General features: G+C 39.8%; 1 protein-coding gene across 2 annotated transcripts in view; it reads right to left on the reverse strand.

Annotated features, from left to right (window-relative positions):
* The window catches only part of PPP2R2A (protein phosphatase 2 regulatory subunit Balpha), an 84,513-nt gene extending 70,296 nt beyond the window's left edge, over positions 1 to 14,217 (reverse strand). For both annotated transcript variants that reach the window (XM_011281440.4, XM_045055361.1), the window contains exons 1-2: positions 13,903 to 14,217; positions 11,965 to 12,039 (exon numbers count right to left, since the gene is read on the reverse strand). In XM_011281440.4, the coding sequence (XP_011279742.1) occupies positions 11,965 to 12,039; positions 13,903 to 13,909 (82 nt within the window). In that variant the 5' untranslated portion in view covers positions 13,910 to 14,217. The remainder of the gene's footprint in view (positions 1 to 11,964; positions 12,040 to 13,902) is intronic.
* Positions 14,218 to 15,359: the final 1,142 nt, after the last annotated feature.

Here is a 15,359-nt window from a genome sequence, read left to right on the forward strand (position 1 = left end):
CAGGATTTGCAAAGGATCTCCCAGTAATGTCAACAGGTTAATAATACCAAAAGCCACAAAGTTATGGAAAAGGCTTCTTTTAATACTTTTGACCCTCCTAATACACCTGAAGTGAAGGATCTGTTCTATTTCCTACACATTCTCTACAGCACTGGGCACTCAATATTACATATTCTTGTTCACTTGTGGATACTAACTAAGGTCTCACCTTAGCTCTCTACCCTTTCCCTATGAGAACAAAATATTTAAATTTGTAATCAAATAGTTATTTTTAAAAACTGAACCACACAGAAGAAACATGGAAGCCTAAAAAGCAGAACAGTTTTACTGACTCAATCTTAGATTAACAACGCTCAACTCTGAGCTTCAGTGTCCTTGTGTACAAAATGGCAGTGTCTACCTCAAAGGTTGTTGTAAAAAATACAATCTTGATCATTCCTTGTCTACAACCCCAACCTCCAATCATTTAAAGAAAGTATTTCTGGAGCACCTGGGTGGCTCGGGCAGTTGAGCGACTGACTTCGGCTCAGGCCATGATCTCAAGGTTTGTGAGTCCGAGCCCCGCGTCGGGCTCTGTGCTGACAGCTCAGAGCCTGGAGCCTGTTTCGGATTCTCTGTCTCCCTCTCTTCTCTACCCCTCCCCCACTCATGCTCTGTCTCAGAAACAAACATAAAAAACAATTTTAAAGAAAGTATTTCTGTTGTTCCTTCCCATAGAACCCGAGCCATGTATAAAAAGACATCTATAAAAAAAGCACACACTAGCTAAGAGGTGGAAACTACTTAAATGTCCATCAAGGTATGAATGGATAAACAAAATGTGGTATTTACATACAATGGAGTATTATTAAACCTTAGAAAGGAAGGAAATCTTGTCACGTGCTACAACATGGATGAACTCTGAGGACATGAAGTTAAGCCAGTCACAAAAAGACAAATACTTTTTTGTCTTAGGTTCATTTGTAGGTTATCTAAGGTAGTCAAATTCATAGAAACAGAAAGTAAAATGGTGGATACCAGGGGCAGACAGGAGAACAGGGAAGTGTTAACAGGTCCAGTTTCAGTTTTGCAAGATGAAAAAAGATCTAGAGATAGTTTCACAATGATGTGAATAGTTAACACTACTCAAGTGTATGTTTAAAAATCGTTAGTAAGGTAAGCTTTGTTATGTGGTTTTTGTTATCTATTTTTAACAATAAAAATGCATTAAAATTAAAAGTAGCTTTTTATTTTATAGGCTTAAAAATGTTCCGTTTGAAGAGTTGGTTCTGCTGCTAGAAAAAAATTAATTCTCCTTTTATGTTAAGGGGGAAAAGCCTACCAGTTCCTATAATAACCATTTTTGCATGTTGCATCCCTAGATAAGGAATTATTTATTGCCTACAATAGCCTTTCTCTCTTGAAATAGAGCCTTCCCAATCAACGAGTCAATAAAAATGTACTAACTATTCCCCTTACGTTATCTTAGAAACACATCTATTCCAGACCCACAGAACTCTTACTTTGTGGTAAGCTAGAAAAAAGGAGACGAAAAGGTTCCACTTTCACACAAAGGAGACCTAAAGCTCTACAATGTCAGGTTCTATAAGTTAAAAATTTTTCTGTATCTTTAGAAAATTTAAAAATATTTCTTACCAATCCCTTTTATCTACTTTGGTATCTCTCTTAATACAGGCTAATGAAAAATTTAGATTCCTTCTGAATGAAGTATAGAACAAGCAGCTGGTTCAAAACTCAATATAGTCCTCTAACAGTTTTACCCATGGTTATAGAGACAAGTTTTTGATTAAAAAAAAAAAAAAAGAAATTAAGATGGAAACACACTAAAGTTGTCAAGTCCAGTACCTTAGAGAAGAGTCATCCCTCTAATATCATAGAAGAAACAGTAAGCACAGTAAGGATTCCTAAGAAAGAATACCCTCTTAACAGTCTAAAAGTTATCATTTCCATATAAAATATCCTCAACTCCTCCAAATTTCAGTAGGCATATAACCATAGGCAAAACCTGAATTAAAGCAAAGGTTCTTAAACACAGTCATTGGTCCATGAACCCCCACCCCCGAACTGTATAAAAGATATTATTCAAAGATTTCAGAAGAGAAAATCCCAGTTTTCTCAGAGGAAGTCAACCAAAAGAAACTAAAATTAAAAAACTACAACTCCTGGTATAGTGGCTTACAGAAAAGCATTCAATCATGATTTGCCAAGGATTCTACATATGACATTGGCAAAGACCTAGATGACATTTCAATCAACTACTGCTAATATTAACTAAAAAATATATTATAAAAAATTAGTTTTCCTTTTTAATAAACCTAGCATTTGAACATGGAAGAGAAACTTGGTGTAGCTAGTTTTAAAAGTCCTAAAGTTCTTTGACAAATGTTCTTTAAAGGGTAGAAAAAGAACTACAAAAGTACTGAAAATACTAAGCAATCAAGAGTTGATACTGAATTCTTAGAATGGGAAATTCAGCATCTATTTTAAAATAGACTTATGTTGTGCTTTCAAGTAAAATTTAAAGAAAACACCATTCCCTCTCTTTAGTAATAGAGTTGGTAAGTAGAAAGTTACCAAGGCAATTTTATGCCTTTCTTCCAAGAAAAAACAATACATCAAACTCCTGCATGTTGGGCTCAGAATAAAACACAATGCCAAGGGCACCAACTCATTTCTAATAACCAGGCAGCAACCCAGAAATGGCACCATGCCAGGTTCTGAGGAACTCAGTAATCCTTCATTAAGTATTAATGTTAACAGGACCTGAACAGATAGTGGGAAAAGACCTCAAAAACTTTTAAAGCTGAAGTATTTTGGCAAATATGCACTAGTATGTAATCTCTGTAAGGGAGGTTAAGTTTAAAAATAGATAATTTTAAAGTCCTAAAGGTATCCTTCCTTCACCAAGATCACCAGATTGAAAGAGCTTAAGCAGATCCAATTTGGTATCCAAAGAACAGCAAGGGAGTAGGCTGAAACAATATCAAGTCACAAGAAAGCTTTTATGGGAAAGCTTTGGACATTCATGCACAAAAGCAGCATATTACTCTGATTACTTACCTAGTGGTCTGTGAGACTCTCTTAAAGCATCAATACAGTGAAATCTACTAACAGACTAAACCAACAACTGTCAGGTATTTCTGGGTGGCAGGATTTCCTTACAATTGAAATCTGAGGGTCCCCAAAGGCCTTTCAAATTTTAAAATATTTATCAATTTAAAAATATTAATGATTGGGGCGCCTGGGTGGTGCAGTCGGTTAAGCGTCCGACTTCAGCCAGGTCACGATCTTGCGGTCCGTGAGTTCGAGCCCGACGTCGGGCTCTGGGCTGATGGCTCAGAGCCTGGAGTCTGTTTCCGATTCTGTGTCTCCCTCTCTCTCTACCCCTCGCCCGTTCATGCTCTGTCTCTCTCTGTCCCAAAAATAAAAAAATAAACATTGAAAAAAAAAATTAAAAAATAAATAAATAAATAAATAAATAAATAAATATATTAATGATAAGCCCTACACATTAACAAACAAACAAACAAAAAAAAGAGATTTTACTTCCCCTGCTCCCCGAAAAATTAGTAAGAAGAATGGCACTGTTTTTACACTGTTGCAAATCTGGCTTAACAGAAGATGCCTGTTGTCTCTTGATTGTTTCTGCATTCAACACACCACAGTGTGTTGTGTTAGATGTATGAAGAAAATCCACGTTCATTCAAGTACGTAGTTGAAAAAGGAGTATTTTAATAGGCTTTTCAGGTAATTATGGTTATCCCTTTGATACTACACCAAAACCGGACAAGCAGTAGTTTCTTAAAGGTTTGTGGAATCTGAAACCATATCAGCTGTCTGTTCCATTAAAATCCAATGCTGTGTCTTGCATTTTTACTCATGCATCATTTTTTAACCTCACAAGCATTGGATATTTGCAAAATACTGATTCAGAGTTATACAGAGCTTCCAAATGTTGACACCTTTCATTACATGACATCAAAAAATTGCAGTCACTAATATTACTACTGATCTTATCTGAAAATTCTTTGAGTATTGGGAAGTTATCCAACTCAGGATGGCAGATACATGTCTTCCAATATTCTCATTTGTGCTTGAAAGCTCAAATTTTATCACAGCCAACAGATACTGTCCACTGAGGCAACAAATTCACTGTCCATTTGAGAAAATTTCTGCCGAATATCCAAGTCTGAATAATCATCACTTATTTGTCCATAGTTATTTCTATCAAAAATAATGTTCCATGAAAGCAGCAGCTAGTTCACCTTCAAACCCAAGTGACTGCACCAATGCTTTTCCTCCAGACAACCGCTGTGCTCTGGTCTGCAGCAGAAGTGCTTTGGTGTACCTTTCATTTTCTCACAAAGAATGTTTAACAGACATGTACTCAAGACTCAGATTTAATAAAATTAGTTTTTACTGCATCATCAAAGACATTCATATGTAAAACTGGCATTTTTGAACTACTGGTACATGGTGAAGATCACCATGACTACTGGTACCATTTGGTGTCACGGCCTTGATTACGCCAAGGCACCGGCAGATTTACCCACATTGCTTTTGTACCACTGCTGCAAATGTCAACACAGTCAAAAAGGCAAGCATCATATTATTATGAAAATAGTTTCCACTTCATAGACCTTCTGAAAGAGTTGAGAAGTCATCAGACCACACTCTAAAATAGCTGCTTTGACAATGGTGTGGACCTCTCTGATCAGAAAAATGCACGTATGTACAAGTATACACAATATGTGACATACGACCTCAGAAGATTTAAAAAGCCCTTATAGCCCACTTATAGAACATCCTAGCTTAAAAATTCCATTAGAAAATCCAGAAAATCTCCAAATTGGATTTAATTACTTCAAAACAACATCTACTGGACATTACAAACTCTGTTAAACAAGTCACATTCCAACAACCTCAAAACACCCTCATTTAAACTAAGAGAAATAGCAAGCTTTTAAATTAAAAAATTACATTACGGACATTAGAAGGGAAATTAAATTTGAAGTTAAGAATCCCAGTTCCATCACCTGCTCAAGGATACACAATTAATCTTCCTAGCCTAGTTTCCTCATCTATAATCTGGAAAAACAACATCTACTTATTTCAGTTTTGGTGAAGATTAATGAAATATATAAAGCAGCTAACATAGTACTTGGCACATAGTTAAGCACCCAATAAATGCTGACCGCTGTGATTAAGATGACCAGGCCATCTCTTCCTCATGCTGATTATGTAGTGATAATAATCAAATTCAATTATTTATAAGAAATGTAATTTAAGTATCACCAAGACTTTCTCTTTACTACTACTAAAAAGGCACTTGTGGACCCCTGGTTACTAAATTGTATTTTCCATTATCACCTAAGGTAAAGAGATTATAGTTGAGGAGATTAGCTAAAACATCTATGTCCAGGGCACTCACTTCCAAATGTCCCCTCTCTGTAAAGAGAGCTTTCCTACTATTCTTCCTTTCTAATCTTATATTCTAATAAACTTTTGCAAAAAAATAACAAAATAAAAAATAAATAAAACATCTATGTCCAACCATTCAATTTTCTTATTAACGACAAAAGAAACTTAAAATATAGCTTATCTTTCCTCTTGCAACTCAACTAAGAAAATACGGATGTGCAAATACATAATATATGGGAATCTTTTTACTGACTTAATAACAAATTCTTTGCTTCAAACAACCTCTCATCATGCTGCTTATTCCACGATTTTCTAGAATTTTAAAATTTAGTTCATTAAGAGTATCAGAACATACCTAAAGTTCAGCTCAGGTCATGATCTCACGGTTTACAAGTTCCAGCCCCACGCTGGGCTCTCTGCTGTCAGCTCAGAGCCTGCTTCAGATCCTCTGTCTACCTCTTTCTCTGCCCGCCACCACCCCACCCCCCAAAAATTAAAAACAAAACAAAACAAAAAACAAGGATACTGCCTAATGCTAGATAAATACAATCATTCACATTATTTAATGGGCAAATTTACGCTAAGTGATTTACTGCATGAGCACAAGACTTCTATCAGTAGTAATGTGTGTTAAGGGCAAGGAGGAGTATCACATGTGATACAAGAATGTTAAATAAGGCCTTTCCTACGGGTCATTAGGTTTTGGAATATAGCTTATGTGCCACTATTTTGAAATCCACACATATCAAGGTTCTACTATTTTTTCCTACTAATGGCCTTAGTGCCTAAATCTAACATGCATACTACTCTAAGAAACACAGAACACAAATGATCTTAAATTGTTTACACTGTATGTAGCATTAGATATATGGAATGGATTTAAAAACATTAAATTTCATGTGGTATCTCAAAAATTGTTTTTCACAATTTTAGTTATATATTTATTTGGGGAGTATTTAGGCTCTACTATTGAGTTTTTTCCCCCAAGAACCAGTCTGTAAGTCTAAGTCCTACCAAAAGTAAACAGGAAGCCAAGCGTTGAAAAGATGCTATGCCTGTGGATCCAAGTTTCATAAAAACAGGCATCGTGTAATAAACTCATATCCTAAAACAATTTCCTATAAAAAATTAAGAATGTCAAATACGGAAATGAGGAAAATTATACTCGCATTAAAATGATGTATATTTAAAATTCCTATTTAATAGTTAACAGTATTAACTATTAAATAATGAAAATTTACATTAAATTAAAATAACCATCTTGAATGGTTAACAATAGTCCCATATTTTTAACCAAAAATTACAGACTTCAGATTATCCACATGTATTTGAATGTTTAATATTTCCACAAGTAAAATTTAAGCAAATAACAGATTACCAGGTATTGCTACTGCAAAAAAAAATTAGGAAAAATTCCTTACTGTTTCACTTTAAATGATGATCTTGGTTTTTCTAATTTGTTTAACCAGATTTTAAAAATACAATCAGTGTTTCTATTACTAAATACAGAGGACTAGGAATGGATCAAGTGATGTATACATAGGACAGCATGCGCCATAGGTTGATGATGCCAGGTGATGGGGGTTCAATATATATCTGAATGGTCATAACAATGTGAACACTGACTTTTTTTTTTAAATGTTTACTTTTGAGAGTGAGACAGGCAGAGCATGAGCAGAAGAGGGGCAGAGAGACACAGGCAGGCACAGAATCCCAAGCAGGCTCCAGGCTCCAAGCTGTCAGCACAGAGCCAGACGTGGGGCTGGAACCCAGGAGCCGCAAAATCATGACCTGGGCTGAAGTTGGACTCTCAACCAACTGAGCCACCCAGGTGCCCCTGTGAGCACTGACTTCTTAACCCATAATATTGGCTATTAACGTTGGGGTATGGGGGTGATAATGACAACAGCTTAATCTTCATCTACTAGAAAGTCAACTGGAAATGTCTAAAACTGATGAGAAATAGAAATATCATTTTATTCACAAAAATTAAGCACTAAGGAATACAACTAGAGGAGTTCAATTTAATTGCCTTCAGAAGGACGAGGGAGGATTAGAGAGTGGGTGAAGGTGGGGATGGCCAGTGTTCGCTCTAAACCCTTTTTAGAGTACAGTATTGATTTAAACACACACACACACACACAAACATACACCTTTTGGGGTGAAATCTAACAAACACACACAAATCACAAATCAACACAAAATGACCAGGATAATCAGTCAGTACAATCACCACCCAGGTCAAGACACTGTCTCCATGAGGCCTCCCCAGACCCTTTCAAGAACGACTCCCGTCCGTCACTTAAAGGTAACCACCACATACTGGCTTTTACAGCAATTATTTTGTAGCTATTCTTCAAAGTTTTACCAGTTTAATATGTGTCTCTAAGGCTACGGTTTAGTGCTGAATGTTTTTTGAACTTTATATTAGTGGAACCAAAGAATACGTATAAATCTCTTCACTTTGGCTGAGGAGAAATTCTTAGTAACCTTTAAGGACAATTCCCCAGTTTTCACATTCTCCAACTCTTCCTTACTTACCGTAAGTGTTCAAATAATAACAGCTAAATCCTTTATAACACGCTTACTATGGGCCAGGTTTCTGTTTTTTTGGATATTAACTCATTTAATCAACAAAACAACAGCCTAAGACAGATTTTACTGTGATCTTCATTTTAGAGAGAGGAAAACAGGCACAAAGAAGTGAGTTACCTTGCCCAAGATTACACAGCTAGTAAAGGACTAAGTAGGATTCGAACTATGTAGCCTAGCACTGGTGTCTATGTTACCTATAGTCTCACGAGAGAAAGTTGTCAGTGAAGGAAAATTTTCAAGTATAGATAAAATGTTACTACTACTACCACAAAGATTAAAATGAAAACTGCAGGACAGGAGACCATCTGAATGATAGAGATTTTAGTACCTCACCCTTCTCTCTGACAAGAAGCTACACCAAAGGTAAAGCACTTAAAGTGCCCCAAAAGACCTATGCACAGAAGAAGTATCCCAAAAAGTGTCTATGTGGGCCAAAGGTCTATAAGAGTATCTGGTCAAACATTAAAATTCTTAGTTCTGCAATGTACACAATGAAAAATTCTAAGCCTTAAGTAGAGACTTCTTTCTAAATTAAGGCCCCCAAAGAGCCCAACATCTCACACAATTTAACTTCGCGGTAATAATGTTGAGCTGCTTCTTTTCTAAAGCATCTTTCAGAAGTAACTAGACTACAGTATAAAGAACAACAGAAATCATCTAATCCAGTCCTGTCACCTTAAGGCTAAGCTTACTGGAACCCAGAGAAGCACTTATCCCAAGTGACATACACTAGTTTGTCACCAGGATAAAAGCCCAAGGTCTCCTGACTTCTTTCCATTACACAGCTGTAGAACATCAATCCAGTTACAAAGCCTGCTGAGTAAATACCTCTACGATTTCCAGAAGTATGTCTCAATCATCTTTTCACCCCATCTCTTTCCCCTTCAAAGCCTCCTAACACTCACATTCCCTCATTCAACAAATACTCAACACCTACTGTGTGCCAGGCATCGTCCTAAGCACAGAAGTTTGTATAGGACGTTCTGCACAGAGCACAAAGATGCATTAGTCCTGCACTAAGCTTACAGTATAACCGCAGAGGTTTAGGGTAAATTATAAATACAAAGTGCTATAAAGAAAGACTGTAAAAAATATTCCCAAAAAAGGAAGAGAAGTAAAAGAGTTACAAATGTGACTTGAAGGATTCTGATAAGCGATGAAGTATGGGAGGAGTGTCAGGCATTCCAAGGTGGGAAGAGCAAAAACAAAGACCCTAGATAGAGTAAGAGCGCACAAAATTTTTTTGAAGAACAGCATCCACTGAGCTGGATCATGAACTGTATCAGCAATGAACTGAGAGAAATAGGGGTCATACTGGTGACAGGTCTGGTACTCCGGGCTGAAATATTTGAATGTAACCTTGCAGATGCAGGGACCACTGAAGATTTCTGAGGAACATAAAACTGGGATAGCATTTAAGATCAACTGAGAAGCAAAACAAAGGACGAGAAGCAGGAAATTTTTGGAAGTTTAGGAAATTTAGGAAGTTACTGCAACCTGAAAAGAAAGATACTGAGAACCTGAACTAAGCTGAAAGTGGGTATGGAAAGAAGATTAAAGCATTACAGAAGTAAAAATGGTATGCCATGACAGCTAACTGCACGTAGGAGGAAAGACAATTTGGAGCCTTCGATGGTAAAGAACTTCCAATGCATCATTAACAGAAAACAGGCAAGCTGAACTAAAGATTTAGCTAGATGTAACCTGTTTACAGATTACAGTCTAAACCAAAGGAGAAAACATATTAATCTTATTTTGGAAAAGCAAATCTTCCCTTAGTAACATAAACATGATACACTATGACATGTAAGCTGCCGTATGCAAAAATCCCCAAATTGACGGAGTATCATTTGAAAACTGGGTGCTTGTTATGCTTAATACACTAGCATACACGTACGTGCTAGCGTAAGTCATATTTTTATTAAAAGGTACATACTAAACCTCAACATGGTAAGATGATGGGGTTGTATGTTAAAGTATCATTTAACAACCTCAAAAGAAAATTATTTGATGAATCAATAGCAAAATACAGCTCCTAAGCATTAGGAGGAGAATTACAACTGATCCCATGACACATATCACAAACTATCATTTGATTCAGTTAGGTTAAGTTTGGAACCATCAATTTCTTCTAATTAAATAAAACTCATGTGGTCTTTCTGCCTACCATTTAACAAGTAAACTGCAAGCTCCTTCAGGGCAGGGTTTATGTTCCAGACACCTCGCAGCCCCAGTGCTCAACATTTAGGAAGCCCCCCAACAGATCTTTCATACAAAAATCAATGGCAATCAACAAAAGAAGTTTTCTAGTATACACCACTCTCATAACTTGGTGCATATTACACAACAGCACAGAATGAATGGTCCAATATCCGAGTGCCTACTATTCAACAGGTAATGGAATCACAAAATGAGTCACATATGGCTCCTCCCTTGAACTTAGGATCTCTCAAGTCAAACACCATAGGCTTCACCAGAAAACCTTGATTTGTACCATTTGTGTGACCATCAGTAACTCTCTTAACTAAAGCGTCTAATTTCTCATCTGAAACACAGATGAGGACTCATCAGAAATGTGACAGGGCTCTGTAAAGTATCACAAATATAATGAATACCAGTTGGCTCCCCAAAGGACCCACCAAACTGATCAGACACTTCTTTGAGAAAGACATGGGCACATGCAAATCCAAACCCTTCACTGGCTCAATACAAAGTCATCATCCTATCATCAAAGAAATCCTCAAAACAAACTGCACTGTAGGCAGTAGGTGAGAAACAGAATCTTAATAGGACAATACTGTTTCGAGAAAGATGATTTATAAACTTTCACTAGACAAATTTTTTTAAGTTTATTTATTTTGAGAGTGAGAGAGTGTGTGTGCGTGTGTGAGCATGAAAGGGGCCGGGGGGGGGGGGATCCCAAGCAGGCTCCATGCTCTCCGCGCAGGGCCCCAACACAGGGCTCCATCACACAAACTGTGAGATCACAACCTGAGCCAAAACCAAGAGTCGGACGCTTAAATGAGCCACCCAGGTGCCCCTAGACATTTTTTTTTTTAATTAAAAGTACATTTTAATTCGTTTGAATTTTGTTCAAAAATTCCTACTGTAATTCAAGACAGGATACCATTAAAATTCAAACTTTAAATAATATTTCTGAACAATGAAATAACACAAATACTTTATGGGAAATAATGCCTCCAGCACCTAAGACCACCCCAAATGAGTGCAAAACCCTAACGTCTCAAAATGTTAAGCTTTTGAAATACACTAAGAAATTTGGGAGAAGACTTAAATACTTCAACCGATCAAACCCTGCTTCTAACTGCACCAGAATAAGCTCCCAGGAAGCCATGCTGTGTACCCACAACACTGTTGTTTTCTTATCCACCTAAATTAATCCTTACAAGACAATAAAATGTATCATTTGAGTCAGCATTTCTTCACAGAATGTCAACCAACATCACCCTCTCAAAGCACACAAGTTAAAAAACAAAACAAAACTAAACTAAAAATCTTCCTTCAAAAAAGATCCTCCTTTTTGAAAAATGTTTCCGAGCTAAATGCTGATACGTATTTCAACACAATTATCTAAAAATGATTTACAAACATGAAAATGCATCACCGTTTATTTGTACGAGAAATTTATACAGCCAGGAAACCTTTATGATACGAGCCTTAGATTTTTCTTGTGATGGTTTTTAATACATCATCATCCAGTGCTCCTTTCATTCAATAGAAATAAAAAATAATGATACAAGGTATTAATAAAAAAAACCCTGAAGACTATTTTCCAGAAGGATGACTTTAAAACTGTCCCTCCATTGCTTATGCAATAAACACAGTATGTTCTTAACCTGGAACAGACTCAGCTGCAAAGAAATCCTTCAGTAATCAAGACTTTGAAGATTCCGTATTCAAACTTTGCATGATTAAATGCTTTCTTACCTTCTGCTACGTCATCATCTACTGCTCCTTTCACCTGAGAAAAACACCACTGAATATCATTCCCTCCTCCAGCTCCTGGAAAAAGAAAACATACCAATTAAAACTCAGTTCTGTTCATGTTTACTCTCGTAAACACAGAGATGGTATCCATGGTTGGCATGACACTAATAGCCTAGTGCTGCCCACACATACAACCACCAGCCCAGAGCATTAATTCGGAAGGTTAGTCTCCAATAGCTGGCACTGCATTTGAGGAGAGACAGAGATCCCAGGTATGAGATAATCTAAAGGCCATGTACTACCACTAACATTGCACATGTGTTCAAAACTTCCATTTTCCCTTCCCCTCAAAGACAGTAAAAGCCTTACAGTCACGCCAGACCTACCAGAGAAAAGTACATACCACCAATTAGACAGTTTTCCTTTAAGCCTACAGAAGGGTTAATAAGGTTAAGCTACCGTAAAACACGGAACGAAGAGAAAACTTCAGAAACATTACTGCCCGGGTGAGGAGTAATGATTCGTGTGAACCCAATCACCAGAGCGCACACACAGCAAACACAACACTCACCACCCATTTCTTTGCATTTCATTACCAGCACATCACCGGCTCCAGACAGGAAAAGAAACCGAAATAAATGCTCAAGAGCCTGTCAGAGGAAGCTTGTCTTGCTTGCCTCCCTCCACCTTATCCCTCAGAGTCCAAAGGACCTTGCAAACAATTTTGCTCGTTTGTCATCATCATGTGCAAAACAATTTTCATTTCACTTACTCGACAAGGCCAAAGGAGCAACTTGTTTACAGCAAACCCTAAGTCAATCCAACATGTTAACTTTTTTAAAGGTTTGATGATTTAAAGATTATCTAAATATTAGAAAACGCATGGAGAATTGGTTTAGTTCCTCAATGTTTCTATTTCACTTCCAAGCACTAAGAAGGAAATGCCCTGGCTCTATGAAGGAAGAAATTGAATCAAGAACTAGAATTGGTTCTACTAGAAGCAGGAAGATACTCAGCAACATCAAAATGTACAAAGATAATCCTCAAAGCAATCACCTTTTCCTTCCTTCACCATCATTCCTTGCTAAACATTCCAAGCCGGTTTTCTCCATGCATCCTTCCCACCCCCCCCCCCCCAAGCTTTTACCTAAATCAATCCCCTTGGCTATTTATATCGCTGAACTCCACAACTATTTTAACTAACTCCACGAAACCCTTTTGGGAAAAGGACATCTGCACAAAAACTAACATACAAAACGGAAAGTTTAAATCACATTTTTCATGCAACTTGGTGGATTAACAAGGCCTTGCACTCTTTGGACACGAAGGGTAAGAAACGAAAGGGAGCTGGTTCGAGACAAAAAATAAAGGTTCATGGTCTCAAAAATACATGTATCCACAGTGGGGAAAAAATACACATAGGTCCCCATTGTATTTTAACTTGGAAGGCACTCTTCCCTCTCAGTACAAAATACGTTGGTATAAACACCCAAGAAGGCTTGCAGCAGGAAAAAAAAAAATTGGAATTATATGGAGAAAGATCCGTATAAAAAGCTCGGGGCGGGGGGGGGGGGGGGAAGGACGGGGAGGAGACGGTGGGGGGAGCAGAGGTTACACCGGGTCCAAAGGAGTAGGAACAAATCTGCACTCGCCCCCACCCCGCCCCACCCACGCCTTACCCCTCGGCTCGCCAGCACACACCCCACCCCCACCCATGCCAAGGTTCCAGCCCTCGTTTAAAAAGCCATTTAGGTATCACTGCCGCCCCTCGCCTCAACAAACCCTCCCCACCCCCACCCCACCCCACTTGACCAATTCCCTGAAATCCGAGGGGCGCCCCGTGGCTCTACGCGAGGCACAGACGGTCGCTAGGGGGTGATGGAGGGAGGAGGAAGGAAGCGGTGCCTTGTCAGTGGACGAGGGTGATTTCTCCTTTACCTGCCATGTTGCGCTGCAAATGGTGACCCTGCTGGGTTCCTCGGGGTCGCCGCTTCCTGAACTCACCTCCCTCACCTGGGGATGGGGGGGTAGGGAGGGCGGATGGCGGCGGATGGCACCTGTGGGGGGAGAGGGCGGGGGTCGGGGAAGAAGGAAGGAGGGGCGGGCAGACCAGTCAGGAGGATGGTGGATTTCACTCTGGGGGCTTCCCCGCTCTCTCTCCTTCTCCAGCAGTGGCGGCGGCAGCTACGACAGGGACGGCGGCGGCGGCGGCAGGGGCAGGCGACTCTACTTTCAAAATGGCGCCGGCTGGCCTGGCCAGTGACGTCACCCAGGGGCGGAGCGGCCGGGCCGGGCCCGAGGGGCGGGGCGGGGCGGGGCGAGGGCCGGGGCGGAGACCAGAGGGGGCGGGGCGGGGAGCGGCCGGCCCGGCTCCTGGCTCCCGCCCCTTCCTTCTCCGCCCCGCGCTGCGCCGGGGCGGCCTGGCCTTCGCCGCGCCCCGGTGCGCGAGCTGCTGGTCTGGTGTCTTGCCGCGCGCGTCCTGCCCTCTGTCCCTGGCCCGGTCGGCGGTCCCGCGCACATCAGTGTCCCAAACCCTCGCGTCTGTGCATGGATTCCCGGGCGGGCTCAGCCGTGCGGTTACCGTGCTCGCTCGCGGTGGATTCGCGGGATCCTGTGTCTTTGAGCATACTGTGTTTCTACTCAAAATAGTGACACTATGGCCGATGAAATGAAAGACCGGGGGGGGGGGGGGGGGGGGGGTGCAGCCTTGCGGCTCGGCCAGGGGAACAGTTCCTGGGTCTGGGAAAGACGCAGCTGGGCCGGTTCCATCTGGGTGAAATAAATTACCTTCTGATGGGCCCCGGCAACTGAGGCAAGAGCCCTTGGCGACCGAAAGCGGTTCAGTGTTTTCTGAACAGAAAACTGAGTTTGCTAGTAGCAGAACATGGCCGAAAAAAGCGGCCCAGGTCTGTCCTGCCGAAAAAGTGGAAGCGGTGGTTGAGGAAAGAACTGGGCCCCGAAGCCAGGCTGCCAAATGGTGAGGCGGTGATGAGATGCGGGTAACAATCCTACCTCATAGGATTGTTTCTAAGATTAAATGACTTAGAATACGTGCTAAATGTTTGCTGCTCTTATTATTAGATTTGTATTGAAAGCATCTTCAATAGTTAAGAGGTATAAGGAAAACGACCAGGAAACACTTGTCATCAGCCAAAAGGAGATGTATATGTACGTCATTGAAAGATGCATTAATGATGCACTCACTATCAACTGGACACTTTGCAGATCTCCCTTAATCCCCACGATGCTCCTAGGAGACAGATCTCTACTTTGCACGTGAAAAATATCTGTAAAAATATCCAGAATTTGACCTTAAGGCTGAGAGGAGTGGTCAGGCATTGAGAGACCAAGGGGAAGTTTATAATTATTTACACCTCTCCATTATCTCCACTCTC

The sequence above is a fragment of the Felis catus genome, chromosome B1 (genome assembly GCF_018350175.1).
Source record: "Felis catus isolate Fca126 chromosome B1, F.catus_Fca126_mat1.0, whole genome shotgun sequence".
Classification (NCBI taxonomy): Eukaryota; Metazoa; Chordata; class Mammalia; order Carnivora; family Felidae; genus Felis; species Felis catus.